Consider the following 17,110-nt stretch of genomic DNA (forward strand, 5'->3'; position numbering starts at 1 on the left):
ATTCCCGGCCAGAGCCGGGGTTTTCCCTTCCCTTTCGAGGGATTTCTCCCGCCCAAACAATTCCAGGGTTTTGCTGCCAGTGTGGATTTGTGGCCCCGGAACCCCCCGGAGCCGCTCGGGAATGGGATGGGGGTGGTTCAGTCAGGAGCTGCATCCAGGACGTGGATCCAGGAGCTGGGTCCTGAAGGCTGGAACCAGGAGCTGGATCCTGAAGGCTGGAATCAGGAGCTGGATCCTGAAGGCTGGAATCAGGAGCTGGATCCTGAGGGCTGGAATCAGGAGCTGGATCCTGAAGGCTGGAATCAGGAGCTGGATCCTGAGGGCTGGAATCAGGAGCTGGGTCCTGAGACTGGAATCAGGAGCTGGAATCAGGATCTGGATCCCGAAGGCTGGAACCAGGAGCTGGATCCTGGAATCAGGAGCTGGAGACTGGACTCAGGAGTTGGATCCTGAAGACTGGAACCAGGACCTGGATCCAGGAGCTGGATCCTGAAGGCTGGAACCAGGAGCTGGATCCAGGAGCTGGGTCCTGAAGGCTGGAATCAGGAGCTAGAGACTGGAATCAGGAGCTGGATCCTGAACACTGGAACCAGGAGCTGGATCCAGGACCTAGAGACTGGAACCGTGACCTGGATCCTGAGACTGGAATCAGGAGCTGAAGACTGGAATCAGGAGCTGGATCCTGAAAGCTGGAATCTGGAGCTGGAATCAGGATCTGGATCCTGAAGGCTGGAATCAGGAGCTGTAATCAGGATCTGGATCCTGAAGGCTGGAATCAGGAGCTGGAGACTGGAATAAGGAGCTGGATCCAGGATCTGGATCCTGAAGGCTGGAACCAGGAGCTGGAATCAGGATCTGGATCCTGAAGGCTGGAACCAGGAGCTGGAATCAGGAGCTGGATCCTGAAGGCTGGAATCAGGAGCTGGAATCAGGAGCTGGATCCTGAAGGCTGGAATCAGGAGCTGGATCCAGGACCCAGATCCTGAAGACTGGAATCAGGAGCTGGATCTAGGAGTTGGATCCTGACGACTGGAATCAGGATCTGGATCCTGAAGACTGGAATCAGGAACTGGATCCAGGAATTAGAGACTGGAATCAGGAGCTGGATCCCGAAGGCTGGAATCAGGATCTGGATCCAGGAGCTGGATCCTGAAGGCTGGAATCAGGAGCTGGAGACTGGAATCAAGACCTGAATCCTGAACACTGGAACCAGGAGCTGGATCCAGGACTTAGAGACTGGAATCAGGAGCTGGATCCTGAGACTGGAATCAGACCTGGAGACTGGAATCAGGAGCTGGATCCTGAAGACTGGAATCAGGAGCTGGAGACTGGAAGCAGGATCTGGATCCCGAAGGCTGGAACCAGGAACTGGATCCTGAAGGCTGGAACCAGGAGCTGGATGCTGGAATCAGGAACTGGATCCTGAAGGCTGGAACCAGGAGCTGGATCCTGGAATCAGGAGCTGGATCCTGGAATCAGGAGCTGGAGACAGGAATCAGGAGCTGGAGACTGGAATCGGGAGTTGGATCCTGAAGACTGGAACCAGGACCTGGATCCAGGAGCTGGATCCTGAAGGCTGGAACCAGGAGCTGGATCCTGGAATCAGAAGCTGGATCCTGGAATCAGGAGCTGGAGACTGGAATCGGGAGTTGGATCCTGAAGACTGGAACCAGGACCTGGATCCAGGAGCTGGATCCTGAAGGCTGGAACCAGGATCTGGATCCTGAAGACTGGAATCAGGAGCTGGGTCCTGAAGGCTGGAATCAGGATCTGAATCCTGAACACTGGATTTAGGGTCTGGATCCTGAAGGCTGGATCCAGGATCTGGATTCTGAAGGCTGGAATCAGAAGCTGGAGACTGGAATCAGGAGCTGGATCCAGGACCCAGATCCTGAAGGCTGGAATCAGGATCTGGATCCTGAGACTGGAATCAGGACCTGGAGACTGGAAGCAGGATCTGGATCCCGAAGGCTGGAACCAGGATCTGGATCCTGAAGGCTGGAATCAGGATCTCGATCCTGAAGACTGGAATCAGGAACTGGATCCTGAAGACTGGAATCAGGAGCTGGATCCTGAAGACTGGAATCAGGACCTGGATCCCGAGACTGGAATCAGGAGCTGGAGACTGGAACCGGGAGCTGGATCCCGAAGGCTGGACCCTAAACCCAGAGTGGAGTTCATCTGAGGATTGTTTCCCAGCTCCCAACCAGGGTTGCCCAACCCCTCCGGGGACATTCCAAGCCTGGATAACATCGGGGCCCGGAAGACGCCGCGACTCGTGGTCGGAGGAGCCGCCGGAGGAGCTTTTCCTGCTTTTCCAGTGCGGTGGTTGGTCGTTGGCTGCTCCCTGAGGTCCCCCCAAAGCTCCCGGTTTGGCCGGGAGCCGTCCTGGGTTTGGGAATTCTCCTTTCCGAGCCCCTTCCCGGGTTTCTGAATCCCCAGGGAAGCGTCTCAGCCGGGCGTTCCCGGGATTTTTGGTGCAGTTAAACAGCACTGGGAAACAAAATCCTGGGGGGGAAAAAACCTGTTCCTTAACAGTCATCCAATTGGGATGGTTTAGGATCATCCTTTAGGATCTGGAAATCCAGGGAAAAAAGCCCCGTGTGTGTCCGTGACACCACATGGAAAACACACCTCTCTAGAGGTAATTTTTATCTATAATATCCATGATTAATTAGGACCAGGAAGGTCCCATGGACTTCATGGAATGGTTTGGGATGGGAAGGGATCTTCTCCCAGCGCCTCCCATTATCCCAGTTGACTCCAAACCCCATCCAGCCTTTCCAGGGATGGGACAACTGGAGCTCTTTGGGTTCCCCCCAAACCCGATCCCTTCCGGCTCTTTCTCCTCCTGCTCCTTCCCAACTTCCCCCCCCCGGTGCCAAATAGTGGGAAACAAAACCCTGGAGCTGCCGAATTCCAGCCGGGAACCCCTCTGGAGTTGGGGGTCGGGGCATTTGGGGCGCAACAAACCCCGGAATCCGCGGGCGTCCTCCCGAGGGATCGTCCCCCTCCGCCGGGAATGCGGTTTTTCCTGGGAGATTCCGAAGGGGGAGACGCTCCCTGACCCCCCCGAGCCTCAGGGAGGGCACGGAAAAGGCGGGAATGGAACGATCCGAGCTCGGAGCCGCTTCCAGAGGGGCTCCAGGAGAGCTGGAGGGGGACTGGGGACTGGGGACAAGGGCTGGAGGGGCGGGACACAGGGAATGGCTTCCCGGGGTTAGGTGGGATATTGGGAAGGAATTCCTGGCTGGGAGGGTGGGGATGGTCTGGGATGGAATTCCCAGAGGAGCCGTGGCTGCCCCTGGATCCCTGGGAGTGCCCAAGGGGAGGTTGGATCCCCCTGGGATGGTGGGAGCTGTCCCTGCCCGTGGCAGGGGGTGGGAATGGATGATCCTTAAAATTCCTTCCCACTGGAATCGTTCCACTGGAGCCAGGCTGGGAAAACTGGGAATATCCAACCTGGAGAAGGAAAGGATCCAGGGAGACCTTGGAGCACATTCCAGGGCCTGAAGGGGCTCCAGGAGAGCTGGAGAGGGACTGGGGACAAGGGATGGAGGGACAGCACACAGGGAATGGCTTCCCAGGGTTAGATGGGATGTCGGGATGGAATTCCTGGCTGGGAGGGGCTGGGATGGAATTCCCAGAGGGGCTGTGGCTGCCCCTGGATCCCTGGGAGTGTCCCAGGGCAGGTTGGATCCCCCTGGGATGGTGGGAGGTGTCCCTGCCCCTGGCAGGGGGTGGGAATGGGTGATCCTTAAAAATCCCTTTCGGTCCCAACCGTTCCGTGATTTCCGGACTCGGCGATTCCAGGGAAGCAGGACAGGGACCGACCCCGGGATCCTCTCCTTGGCAAATCCACCTGGGAGAGTCCCCAGGGACTCCCTGATTCCATGATCCCACCTCATCCCCGACATCCCGGGGTCTGGGATGGGCTGGAACGTTCCACCCACCCCCCCGGGAAATCGGGAAGCTCCGGGATGGAACTGGGACCAGGGCCCAGCAGGAATTCTGACCGCTCAGGACACGCTTCCTCCCGGCTCCCAATCCCATTTTTATCCCCTTTCCCAGCTCTTCCTGCCTTATTTCCCCTTTAAATCCCCCTCAACAACCACAACGAGACCCCAAACCCCCCAAATATCCCGTTTGGGTTTTTTCTTTTTTTTGTGGGATTTTTGGAGCTTTGGGCAGGGACGTTTTCCCAGCAGAGTTCTCTCCCACCTCCCTTCCAGCTGCCAAATCCCGAATTCCCGGCCCTCCCCCCCCCCCCAGCACCTGACTCAGGATGTGCCAAAACCAAAACCTGCTGAATTTGCCCAAAACTGCGGATTTTTTCCCGGTTGATTGTGGGGTTTTTTTTGCGTCCCCAAGGCCCGTCCTTCACCCCCGGGAGGAGCTCGAGATTCCCAGCTGGGAATCCTCTGGAATCAGCACTCGGCAATTTCCTGGCCTTTCATTCCCAAAAAAAGATCCGGATCTCTCTCCCCCGTTCGTCCCCCTCCGGGGCCGGGGAGGGAATGATTGGATTCCAGGGGGGAAATCGGCTCCTCCGGAGGGGTTGGATCCCAAGGGCACCAACAGTTTTCCAGGGAAAAAGAGCCGGGTGGTGTTTAAGCCCCTCTGTTTTGTGGGATTAACCAGCTGTGCCTCGTTTTTTTACGGATAAAACCGGGATGGGGTCGTGTGGTTCCCGCCCTCCGTGGGAATGGGCACGGTGCCGGGGGAACGGAGGGGATGAGGTGGGATCGTGGAATCATGGAATGGTTGGAGTGGGAAGGGGGATTCGAGACCGCCCATTTCCACGCCCTGCCAGGGGCAGGGACAGCTCCCACCATCCCAGGGGGATCCGACCTGCCCTGGGACACTCCCAGGGATCCAGGGGCAACCACGGCTCCTCTGGGAATTCCAGCCCAGCCCCTCCCCACCCTCCCAGCCAGGAATCCCTTCCCACTATCCCACCCAACCCTGGGAAGCCATTCCCTGTGTCTGTCCCTCCAGCCCTTGTCCCCAGTCCCTCTCCAGCTCTCCTGGAGCCCCTTCAGGCCCTGGAATGTGCTCCAAGGTCTCCCTGGATCCTTCCCTTCTCCAGGCTGAGAAGGAATCCCATTCCATTGCACCTTATCCCATCCCACCCCCTCCCACCCCCTCCCATCCCATCCCATCCCATCCCACCCCCTCCCATCCCATCCCATCCCATCCCACCCCCTCCCATCCCATCCCATCCCATCCCATCCCAATCCCATCCCATCCCATCCCATCCCAATCCCATCCCATCCCATCCCATCCATCCCATCCATCCCATCCATCCCATCCCATCCCATCCCATCCCCTCCCATCCCATCCATCCCATCCATCCCATCCCATCCCATCCCATCCCAATCCCATCCCATCCCATCCCATCCATCCCATCCATCCCATCCATCCCATCCCATCCCATCCCATCCCATCCCATCCCCTCCCATCCCATCCCATCCCATCCCATCCCATCCCATCCCATCCCATCCATCCCATCCATCCCATCCCATCCCATCCCATCCCATCCCATCCCATCCCATCCCATCCCATCCCATCCCATCCCATCCCATCCCATCCCACTCTTTTTCCTGCTGCTCCCTCTCAGAGGTTCAGGAAGGACCCAAAAGGAACAGATCCCAAGTGTTTTTCCTCTGGGATCTGAGGCCGCTTCTCTTTTAAAACATCAGGATCAGGATTCTGGAATTTTATTGGGATCAAAACAGGGTCTCCTCCTGCTCAGGAGCTGCGAGCTCGGAGGTCACAATTCCCAGGTTTTTTTCCCTTTAATTCCCTATTTTTCCCTGGAAAAAAGGTGGATCTGAGGCCGCTTCTCTTTTAAAACACCGGGATGGGGACTCTGGAATTTCATGGGATGAAAACAGGGTCTCCTCCTGCTCAGGAGCTGCGAGCTCAGAGGTCACAATTCCCAGGTTTTTCCCTTTAATTCCCTATTTTTCCCTGGAAAAAAGGCGGATCTGAGGCTGCTCCTGTTCTAAAAACACCAGGATGGGGACTCTGGAATTTTATTGGGAATAAAAACACCATCTCCTCCTGCTCAGGAGCTGTGAGCTCAGAGGTCACAATTCCCGGTTTTTTTCCCTTTAATTCCCTATTTTTCTGTAGGATCTGAGGCTGCTCCTGTTCTAAAAACACCAGGATGGGGACTCTGGAATTTTTTTGGGAATCAAAACACGATCTCCTCCCGCCCCGTGTCCGGCAGCAGGATCCTGGTGGGAGCGGGGAGGTCGGAAGCTTCGGGAAGAGAAGGGGATAAAGGGAAGAAGGACCCCGGGAAGCGACTCCTGGTTCTCCCGGCTCCGGGCTCCTGGAAAATCCCGGGGGAGGTTGGATCAGGGAAGGGCAGCGGCTCCGGAGGGTCGGGCTCGGTGCCAGGCCCTCGGGCCCTTCCCCATCCCACTCCTTTTCCTCGGGAACGCGGCGGCGCCGACGCGATTCCGGAGCCCCGGATCGAACCCTCCGGAGCCGGGGGGGGTCTGGGGGGGGGAGATTCCAAGGAAGGATTTGCCCTTGGAGAGACTCCGGAGCTTCCCAGGGGGATGGGGGGCCATGGAATGTGAGGGGACGCCGGGATTCCCGCGTGGAATGAGGTGGGAATCGGGCGTGGAGCTCCGGAAGGCTCCGGGCGCCCGGAGCAGGTTTGACGGGAATGGGAATGGGAATGGGAAAGGGGGGGGGGGGATTTTCCTTCCCCCCCTTTTCCAGGCTGGAAAAAAAAAAAAAAAAACTTTGGGAGGAGGTGGGAATTTGGGGAATGATCTGTGGGATGAGAAATCCCTGGAATGGTTTGGGATCGGTGAAGTTTTAGGGAAGGTGGAAATCTGGATGATAAAATCTGTGGGATGAGAAATTCCAGGGATCTTTTGGGATCGGTGAAGTTTTAGGGGAGGGTGGAAATTTGGGGAATGATCTGTGGGATGAGAAATCCCTGGAATGGTTTGGGATTGGTGGAGTTTCAGGGAGGGTGGAAATCTGGATGATAAAATCTGTGGGATGAGAAATCCCTGGAATGGTTTGGGATCAGTGGAGTTTGGGAGGGGTAAAAATCTGGATGACAATGATCTGTGGGATACAAAATCCCGGGAATGGTTTGGGATTGGTGAAGTTTTAGGGAGGTGGGAATTTGGGGAATGATCTGTGGGATGAGAAATCTCTGGAATGGTTTGGGATCAGTGGAGTTTGGGGGGGGGGGTAAAAATCTGGATGATAATGATCTGTGGGATACAAAATTCCTGGAATGGTTTGGGATCGGTGAAGTTTTAGGGAGGTGGGAATTTGGGGAATGATCTGTGGGATGAGAAATCCCTGGAATGGTTTGGGATCGGTGAAGTTTTAGGGAGGTGGGAATTTGGGGAATGATCTGTGGGATGAGAAATCCCTGGAATGGTTTGGGATCGGTGAAGTTTTAGGGAGGTGGGAATTTGGGGAATGATCTGTGGGATGAGAAATCTCTGGAATGGTTTGGGATCGGTGAAGTTTCGGGGGGGTAAAAATCTGGATAATGATCTGTGGGATGTGAAATCCCTGGAATGGTTTGGGATTGGTGAAGTTTTAGGGGAGGTGGGAATTTGGGGAATGATCTGTGGGATGAGAAATCCCTGGAATGGTTTGGGATTGGTGGAAATCTGGATGATAATGATCTGTGGGATGAGAAATCCCAGGAATGGTTTGGGATTGGTGAAGTTTTAGGGGAGGTGGGAATTTGGGGAATGATCTGTGGGATGAGAAATCCCGGGAATGGTTTGGGATTGGTGGAAATCTGGATGATAATGATCTGTGGGATGAGAAATCCCGGGAATGGTTTGGGATCGGTGAAGTTTTAGGGAAGGTGGAAGTTCGGGTAATAAGGAAATGAAGGATCCCGAAATCCCCGGAATGGTTTGACCTGGAAGGGGTTTTTGCCGGATCATCCCGTGACTGCCGCGGGCAGGGACACCTTCCAAGGGATCCTTGGACGCTTCCAGGGATCCGGGGGCAGCCCCGGCTTCTCTGGGAATTCCCTCCCAGGGAACGAATTCCCGGCGGTCTCCGATATCCCACCCCCTCCGTCTCGTATTCCCTGGATCATCGAACCTCGCCCGCGGGAGCGCATGGAAACCCTTGGAAACCCTTGGAAAAGTGGGATTAGTGGGGGAAAGTGTGAGAAGTGGGATAGAGCCGAGGAGATGGAAGGGGGAGGCAGGAATTGTTCTCACTGAGGTTGGTCGTCTCCGTCTTGAGTCATGGAATCATTGGTTGGAAGGGGCTGCTGAATTCCTGTGGGAGCTGAAAAGCAGGGATTGGTCTGAATGCCTTGGGAAAATGGGATTAGTGGGGAAAAGTGGGATAGAACCGAGGAGATGGGAGGGGGAGGAAGGAATTGTTGTTCTCCTCATCCATGTCGGTCGTTTCCATCTTGAGTCATGGAATCATTGGTCTGGTTTGGAAGGAGATGCTGGATTCCCGTGGGAGCTGAAAAACAGGGATTGCTTGGAAACCCTTGGAAAAGTGGGATTAGTGGGGAAAAGTGTGAAAAGTGGGATAGAGCCGAGGAGATGGAAGGGGGAGGAATTGTTCCTCCTGCTCTTTTCCTTCAGTCCCTCCCCTTCCCGTCTGACATTCCCTCTCTCCCTTCCTCCCCGGGGCTGTTTTCCAGGCTGGAATGGGTGGAGATCATCGAGCCTTGCCCGCGGGAGCGCATGGAAACCCTTGGAAACCCTTGGAAAAGTGGGATTAGTGGGGAAAAGTGTGAAAAGTGGGATAGAGCCGAGGAGATGGAAGGGGGAGGCAGGAATTGTTCTCACTGAGGTTGGTCGTCTCCGTCTTGAGTCATGGAATCATTGGTTGGAAGGGGCTGCTGAATTCCCGTGGGAGCTGAAAAGCAGGGATTGCTTGGAAACCCTTGGAAAAGTGGGATTAGTGGGGAAAAGTGGGATAGAACCGAGGAGATGGAAGGGGGAGGAAGGAATTGTTGTTCTCCTCATCCATGTCGGTCGTTTCCATCTTGAGTCATGGAATCATTGGTCTGGTTTGGAAGGAGCTGTTGGATTTCGGTGTGAGCTGAAAAACAGGGATTGGTCTGAATGCCTTGGAAAAGTGGGATTAGTGGGGAAAAAGTGGGATAGAGCTGAGGAGATGGAAGGGGGAGGAAGGAATTGTTGTTCTCCTCATCCATGTCGGTCGTTTCCATCTTGCGTCATGGAATCATCGGTCTGGTTTGGAAGGAGCTGTTGGATTTCGGTGTGAGCTGAAAAACAGGGATTGGTCTGAATGCCTTGGAAAAGTGGGATTAGTGGGAAAAAGTGGGATAGAACCGAGGAGATGGAAGGGGGAGGAAGGAATTGTTGTTCTCCTCATCCATGTCGGTCGTTTCCATCTTGCATCATGGAATGATCAGTCTGGTTTGGAAGGAGCTGTTGGATTCCCGTGGGACCTGAAGAGCAGGGATTGCTTGGAAACCCTTGGAGAAGTGGGATTAGTGGGGAAAAGTGGGAAAAGCGGGATAGAGCCGAGGAGATGGAAGGGGGAGGCAGGAATTGTTGTTCTCGTCATCCGAGTGGGTCGTGTCTGTCTTGAGTCATGGAATCATTGGTCTGGTTTGGAAGGAGCTGTTGGATTCCTGTGGGAGCTGAAAAGCAGGGATTGGTCTGAATGCCTTGGAAAAGTGGGATTAGTGGGGAAAAGTGGGATAGAGCTGAGGAGATGGAAAGGGGAGGCAGGAATTGTTCCCCTCACCTTGGTGGCTCCCTCACCTCGATCTCGGATCACCGGGTGGTTCTGGTGGGAAGGGTCCCTCCTTCCTTCCCATCTGACATTCCCTCTCTCCCCTCCCTTCCCCCCCGGGACTGTTTTCCAGGCTGGAATGGGTGGAGATCATCGAGCCTCGCCCGCAGGAGCGCATGGAAACCCTTGGAAACCCTTGGAAAAGTGGGATTAGTGGGGAAAAGTGGGATAGAGCTGAGGAGACGGAAGGGGAGGCAGGAGTTGTTCCTCTCACCTTGGTGGCTCACCTCGATCTTGGATCACCGAGCTGTTCGTGTGGGAAGGGACCTTCACTCCCTCCCCCCTTCCCGTCTGACATTCCCTCTCCCCTCCCTTCCCCCCCGGGGCTGTTTTCCAGGCTGGAATGGGTGGAGATCATCGAGCCTCGCACGCGGGAGCGCATGTACGCCAACCTGCTGACGGGCGAGTGCGTGTGGGACCCGCCGGCCGGGGTGCGCATCAAGCGCACCAACGAGAACCAGTGGTGGGAGCTCTTCGACCCCAACACCTCCCGCTTCTACTACTACAATGCCACCACCCAGAGGACCGTCTGGCACCGGCCCCAGAACTGCGACATCATCCCCCTGGCCAAGCTGCAGACCCTGAAGCAGAACACGGAGTCGCCGCGGGCGTCCACCGAGAACAGCCCCGGGAGGAGCAGCAACGTCAGCAGGGAGGGGAGCACCGGCTCCTCCCTGGAGCAGGAGCTGGATGGAGGGGGAGGAGGAGGAGGAGGAGGAGGAGGAGGAGGCAGCGAGAAGCTCCCGGAGCAGAGGGCGGGCAGGCAGGGCCCCCAGTACGGGCTGGGCAAGGAGGAGGTGGAAAGGTAAGGGGTGGGCGGGGCTGGGAGGGCGGGGCGGGGTGGGGTGGGTGGGGTGGGTGGGGTGGGTGGGGTGGGATGGGTGGGGCAGGATGGGCGGGGCAGGGTGGGATAGGGGAGTGTGGGAATTCTGCTGGGAAAGGGCGGAGAGCAGAGACCTTGTGCTGAGGATCCGCCCTTTCTTGGAAAAAGGGGGATCAGCTCAGCTGTTCCTGGGTCTCCCCAGGGTTTGATCCTCCGTAAATCACCCCCGGGGGTGTGTCTGGGGGAGGGAAATCCCAGGAAAAAAACATGGATGGAGAGGAAAAGGGCAGAGAGCAGAGCCCTCGTGCTGAGGATCCTCCGTTCCTTGGGAGAAGGGGTTTCGTGGATCAGCTCAGCTGTTCCTGGGGTTTGATCCTCCATGAATCACCCCTGGGGGTGTTTCTGGGGGAGGGAAATCCCAGGAAAAAACCATGGATTTGGGGGGAAAGGATGGGGAGGAAAAGAGCAGAGAGCAGAGTCTTCATCCTGAGGATCCTCCCTTCCTTGGGAGAAGGGGTTTCATGGATCAACTGAGCTACTCCTGGATCTCCACAGGGTTTGATCCTCCATAAATCACCCCCTGGGGGTGTGTCTGGGGGAAGGAAAATCCCAGGAAAATTGGGGATGGAGTTTCCTGGGAAGAGAGGAGGTTTTGGGGGCCCAAAAGTTCAAGCCAACGGAGGTTTTGGGGGCCCAAAAGTTCAAGCCAACGGATCTCCTGGGCCCACCAGGGGAGCTTTCCATGGACCAGATTCCCGGGAATCTGGGAGTTCAGAGGGTCTTTCCCTAATCCCGACCCCCGGGAATTCGTGCCCGAGATCTTTCCCTGGAGATTTGGGCTTTTTTTTGGGACGTGCCCGTTCCGGAGGCACCGGAGAGGATAAAATCAGGCTCTTCCCGGGTTAAGCTGGAAGAGCCAAGGGGGATTCCCGGGAATCCAATGCCCGGGATGTGCCGGCTGGAGCTTCTCTGGGGTCGAGGACTGACGGGAACGAGCCCTGTTCAGGAGCCTGGAGCAGCAGCTCCGGCTGAATCCATGGATTTCAAACACAGGCTCTCCTCCCTGGCGCATTCCCCGACTCCAGGAGATCCCAAAAAAACCAACTTTGTGGGATCAAAGGCGCCCCAAACCCCTCCAATCCGTGGGTTGAGACGTTTCCCCCGGGAAGCCGCAGTTTCCCTGGTGGTTTTCTCCGCTGCTTCCCTTTGGTTTTTTTGGGAAGATCCAGGGCTGGGAGAGCAGGCGGGTGGGGGACGGAAACCTCCGGAGCATCCGCTGCTCCGGGATTTTCCAGCGCCCTGCAGGAATTCTCGACCTTCCTCCCGTAAAAAAAAGAGGCCTCCCCGAGGAAGGAGCCGGAGTTTTTTGGGAAAAACCGATGGGGGAGATCCCCTGGATCTTCCCGGAGCGCGACGGATCCCTCCGATCCGATCCCTCGGCATCCCGGATTTCCCTGGATGTTGGCTTTTCCACCCTCTGTGGATGGTCTTCCTCGACAATTCCTTCGGCTCCGATTTTTGCGGGAGGAGTTTTCCGTCCGATCCGACCGCTGGAATGACGCCGTTTGGATCCCTACGGAGTTGTGGAGGTCGGAAAACCCTTCCCAGGTCACAGCGGACTCCACCAGGCTCCTCCATCCGTTAAAATTCCTCATTCCTGCGAGATTCTTGGGAACGGCCGCAGGTGGAAAACACGTTCCCGGCAGGAAAATCGAGGTTTAGCTCCCGTTTCCTCCGTCCATCCTCAAATATTTTCGGGAAAAACGCTCATTCCCCAGGGTTGGAAGGTGAAACGGGGAGGGGTTTGTTCCCTTTTTTAATCCCCTTCCCGTGGATTCTCCGCTTCCCGGGGGGAGGGATCAGGAGGGGATTTATCCGCCGCCGCCGTTTTCCCGTTCCGTAATTCCAGGGAAAGCCGGGGCGGGAGTTGGGATGGAATTAAGGGGGCGGAGCTTTGCCAGGCCGGGGATTAGGTCGGGATTAGGAGCCGGGATTTCGGTTCTATTCTGGGGCTTTTCCGTCCCCGGAGTTAAAAATAACCGGGATGAGGCTCTCGGAGCCGCCGCTTCCGGAGCCGGAGGGGAACGAAACTCCGGGATTTAGGGATTTAGGGATTTAGGGATTTAGGGATTTAGGGATTTAGGGAGGGGTTGTGGTTTTTTAGCGAATTTGTGGGATTCGGTTGTTTTTCCGGAGGGTTCCCAAGTTAAAGCTGCCGGGGGGGGGGGCGGGTTCCGGAATCCGCGGCTTTGGGAAAATTCCGGACGGGGGAAAAAAAAAAAAAAGTCGCCTTTTCTGGTGGAAAAATCGCCTTTGGGATTTGGGAAAACAACTTTGCGGGGTGGAAAATGGATTTTAGGAAGGGAAAAATCCGCTTTAGGAGTGGAAAATCAGCTTTGTTCGTGGAAAATCGGCTTTGTTGTTGGAAAATCAGCTTTGCTCATGGAAAAATCCCTTTTATTAATGGAAAAATCACTTATTGATGGAAAATCACGTTTATCAATGGAAAATCCTCTTTGTTGTTGGAGAATCAACTTTGTTAATGGAAAATCAACTTTATTCATGGACAAATGGCTTTTATTCATGGAAAAATCACTTATTAGTGGAAAATCAGCTTTATTCATGGAAAAATCACTTATTAGTGGAAAATCAACCTTATTAATGGAAAAATCACTTTTATGAATGGAAAATCAACTTTATTAATGGACAAATGACTTTTATATTGGAGAATCAGCTTTATTAATGGAAAATCCCTTTTATTTATGGACAAATCACTTTGATTAATGGAAAAAATCACTTCTTAATGGAAAATCAACTTCATTACTGGGAAATCAACGTTATTAATGGAAAAATCCCTTTTATTCGTGGAAAAATCGCTTTTATCTGTGGAAAATCGTCTCGGTGGAAAATCAACTTTATTAATGGACAAAGAACTTTTATGGACAGAAAATTCCTTTTTATGAGCGGAAAATCACTTTTATTAATGGAAAAATCCCTTTTATCAATGGAAATTGGACTTTGTTATTGGAAAATCCCCTTTATTAATGGAAAATCAGCTTTATTCATGGAAAATCACATTTATTAATGGAAAATCCTCTTTGCTGTTGGAGAATCAACTTTGTTAATGGAAAATCTCTTTTATTTATGGACAAATCACTTTGATTAATGGAAAAATCACTTATTAACGGAAAGTCAACTTTATTAATGGAAAATCAACTTTATTAATGGAAAATTTAATTATGGAAAATCATCTTCGTTACTGGAAAATCAACTTTATTGGTGGAAAAATCTCTTTTCTTAGTGAAAAATCAGTTATTAATGGACAATCTCATTTATCAATGGAAAAATCCCTTTTACTCATGGAAATTCGACTTTATTATTGGAAAATCCCCTGAATAACAGCGGAAAATCGCTTTTATTTATGGAAAATTAATAATATATAATATATAGTTATTGCATATCCTGTATTATTTATTATGTGTTATGTATTATTAATCATTATATATCATTATATAATATATATTTTAATATTTAATATATAATAAATGTTAAATATATTAAATATATAATACATATAAATTATATATAATATATTAAATATAAATATATAATACACATTTGTATTTGTATTATATTTAATATATAGTATTATTAAATTTATATTAAATTGATTAAAAATACATATTTAATATATTATATATTATTTATATATATAATATATATAATTAATATATATTTAATATATATTTAGTATATTTAATATTTAATATATATTAAATATTTAATGTATTTAATATATTATATATTAAATATAAATATATAATATATATTTATATTTATTGATAATCATATATGAAGATAATTAATAATAGTATTCGTGTTGTATTAATTATTAATAATATTCCTGTAAAATCGCCTCGATTCCCGAAAAAAATCACCTTTATCTGTGGAAAAATTCCCTTTTTTTAATGGAACATCCACTTTATTGGTGGAAAAGCACCTCAAGGTGGGAGAAGGTCCCACAGGACATCCCGCATTCCTGGGAATCTCCATCCCAAAAGCAGGGGAGACCGGGATTCCTGGGAATCTCCATCCCAAGAGCAGGGGAGGCCGAGATTCCTGGGAATCTCCATCCCAAAAACAAAGGAGGTTGAGATTCCTGGGAATCTCCATCCCAAAAACAAGGGAGACTGGAATTCCTTTGGAATCTCCATCCCAAGAGCAGAGGAGGCTGGAATTTCTGGGAATCTCCATCCCAAGAGCAGGGGAGGTTGGGATTCCTTTGGAATCTCCATCCCAAGAACAGGGGAGCTGGGATTCCTGGGAATCTCCATCCCAAAACCAAAGGAGGCCGGGATTCCTTTGGAATCTCCATCCCAAGAGCAGGGGAAGCTGGGATTCCTGGGAATCTGTATCCCAAAAACAAGGGAGGCCGAGATTCCTGGGAATCTCCATCCCAAGAGCAGGGGAGGCCGGGATTCCTTGGGAATCTCCATCCCAAAAGCAAAGGAGACCGGGATTCCTGGGAGTCTCTCCCAAAAACAACGGAGGCCGGGATTCCTTTGGAATCTCCATCCCAAGAGCAGGGGAGGTCGGGATTCCTGGGAATCTCCATCCCAAAAGCAAAGGAGGCTGGAATTCCTGGGAATCTCCATCCCAAGAGCAGGGGAAGCTGGGATTCCTTTGGAATCTCCATCCCAAGAGCAGGGGAAGCTGGGATTCCTGGGAATCTCCATCCCAAAAACAAAGGAAGTTGGGATTCCTGGGAATCTGTATCCCAAAAACAAGGGAGACCGGGATTCCTGGGATTCTCCATCCCAAGAGCAGGGGAAGCTGGGATTCCTGGGAATCTCCATCCCAAAAACAAAGGAAGTTGGGATTCCTGGGAATCTGTATCCCAAAAACAAGGGAGGTCGGGATTCCTGGGAATCTCCATCCCAAGAGCAGGGGAGGTTGGGATTCCTGGGAATCTGTATCCCAAAAGCAAAGGAGGCCGGGGTTCCTGGGAATCTCCATCCCAAAAACAAGGGAGACCGGGATTCCTTTGGAATCTGCATCCCAAGAACAGGGGAAGCTGGGATTCCTGGGAATCTCTATCCCAAAAACAAAGGAGGTTGGGATTCCTGGGAATATCCATCCCAAGAGCAGGGGAGACCGGGATTCCTGGGAATCTCTATCCCAAAAACAAAGGAGACCGGGATTCCTGGGAATCTCCATCCCAAAATCAAAGGAGGCTGGGATTCCTGGGAATCTCCATCCCAAAAACAAAGGAGGCTGGGATTCCTGGGAATCTCCATTCCCAAGAACAGGGGAGGTTGGGATTCCTGGGAATCTGTATCCCAAAAACAAAGGAGGCTGGGATTCCTGGGAATCTCCATCCCAAAAACAAGGGAGGCTGGGATTTTATCCGCCGGGATTTCCATTAATGAAAGGGATTTTTCCGTTGTTATTCACGGGATTTTCCAGTACTAAAGTCGAATTTCCATGAATAAAAGCAATTTTCCACTGTTACTCAGGGGATTTTCCAATAATAAAGTTGAATTTCCATGAATAAAAGGGATTTTTCCATTGATAAATGGGATTTTCCGTTAATAAGTGATTTTTCGCTAAGAAAAGAGATTTTTCTGCTACTAAAGTTCATTTTCCACTGAGATGATTTTTGCACAAATAACAAAGACGATTTTCCATAAATAAAAGTGATTTTTCCATGAATAAAGTTGATTTTCCGTTGTTAATAAGTGATTTTTCCATGAATAAAAGCCATTTGTCCATTAATAAAAGGGATTTTCCATTAACAAAGTTGATTCTCCAACAACAAAGAGGATTTTCCATTAATAAAGTTAATTTTCCATGAATAAAGCTGATTTCCCATTAATAAAGGGGATTTTCCAATACCAAAGTCCGATTTCCATTGATAAAAGGGCTTTTTCCACTAAGAAACGTGATTTTCCACTCATAAAAAGGAGTTTTCTTACCATAAAAGTTCTTTGTCCGTTAATAAAGTTGATTTTCCACCGAGACGATTTTCCAAAGATAAAAGCGATTTTCCACGAATAAAAGGGATTTTTCCATCAAAAAACGTCGATTTTCCGTTAAGGCCGTTCCCGATTTGCACGTGGAGGGAGGGGGGGGGGATTTTAAGGCCGTTCCTTCAAAACCTCCTGGGGATGAAGTTTGTTTTTCCCGGCGTTTTCCTGCCGTGTTCCGGGCACGGAGCTCCAGAGCGTTTTCCGGAGGATCCTGGGTACGGGTGGATCCGTGACGAAAACACGGAGCAAGGGAGGGTTTGCTGAGTCCAAAACTCAGCTCAGAGATTCCACCCCGCGCCTCCAGGTGCTTTATTTCCCGTGTTTTTCCATGTTTCTCCAAGGAATTTGTCTCCGGAGCAGGTCGGTGGTGGGATCTTCTCCCCCTGCTGGGAACGAGGGGATTTTTGGGATCGGGGCTTTTTGGGATTTGCCTCTTCCAGCCGTGGCTTTGACCGTCTGAGAC

The 17,110-nt window shown here is 51.7% G+C and overlaps 2 protein-coding genes across 2 annotated transcripts in view; both read left to right on the top strand.

Moving 5' to 3' along the window:
• The window catches only part of LOC116797962 (erythroblast NAD(P)(+)--arginine ADP-ribosyltransferase-like), a 471,907-nt gene that overhangs the window by 353,828 nt on the left and 100,969 nt on the right, over positions 1 to 17,110 (top strand). The gene's annotated exons all lie outside the window — the stretch shown is intronic.
• The window catches only part of LOC116792758 (rho GTPase-activating protein 39), a 97,340-nt gene that overhangs the window by 37,769 nt on the left and 42,461 nt on the right, over positions 1 to 17,110 (top strand). Inside the window, exon 2 of the mRNA XM_032700028.1 lies at positions 10,133 to 10,600. Coding sequence (XP_032555919.1) covers positions 10,133 to 10,600 — 468 coding nt within the window. The remainder of the gene's footprint in view (positions 1 to 10,132; positions 10,601 to 17,110) is intronic.

The sequence above is a fragment of the Chiroxiphia lanceolata genome, chromosome 1 (assembly GCF_009829145.1).
Source record: "Chiroxiphia lanceolata isolate bChiLan1 chromosome 1, bChiLan1.pri, whole genome shotgun sequence".
NCBI classification, from domain to species: Eukaryota; Metazoa; Chordata; class Aves; order Passeriformes; family Pipridae; genus Chiroxiphia; species Chiroxiphia lanceolata.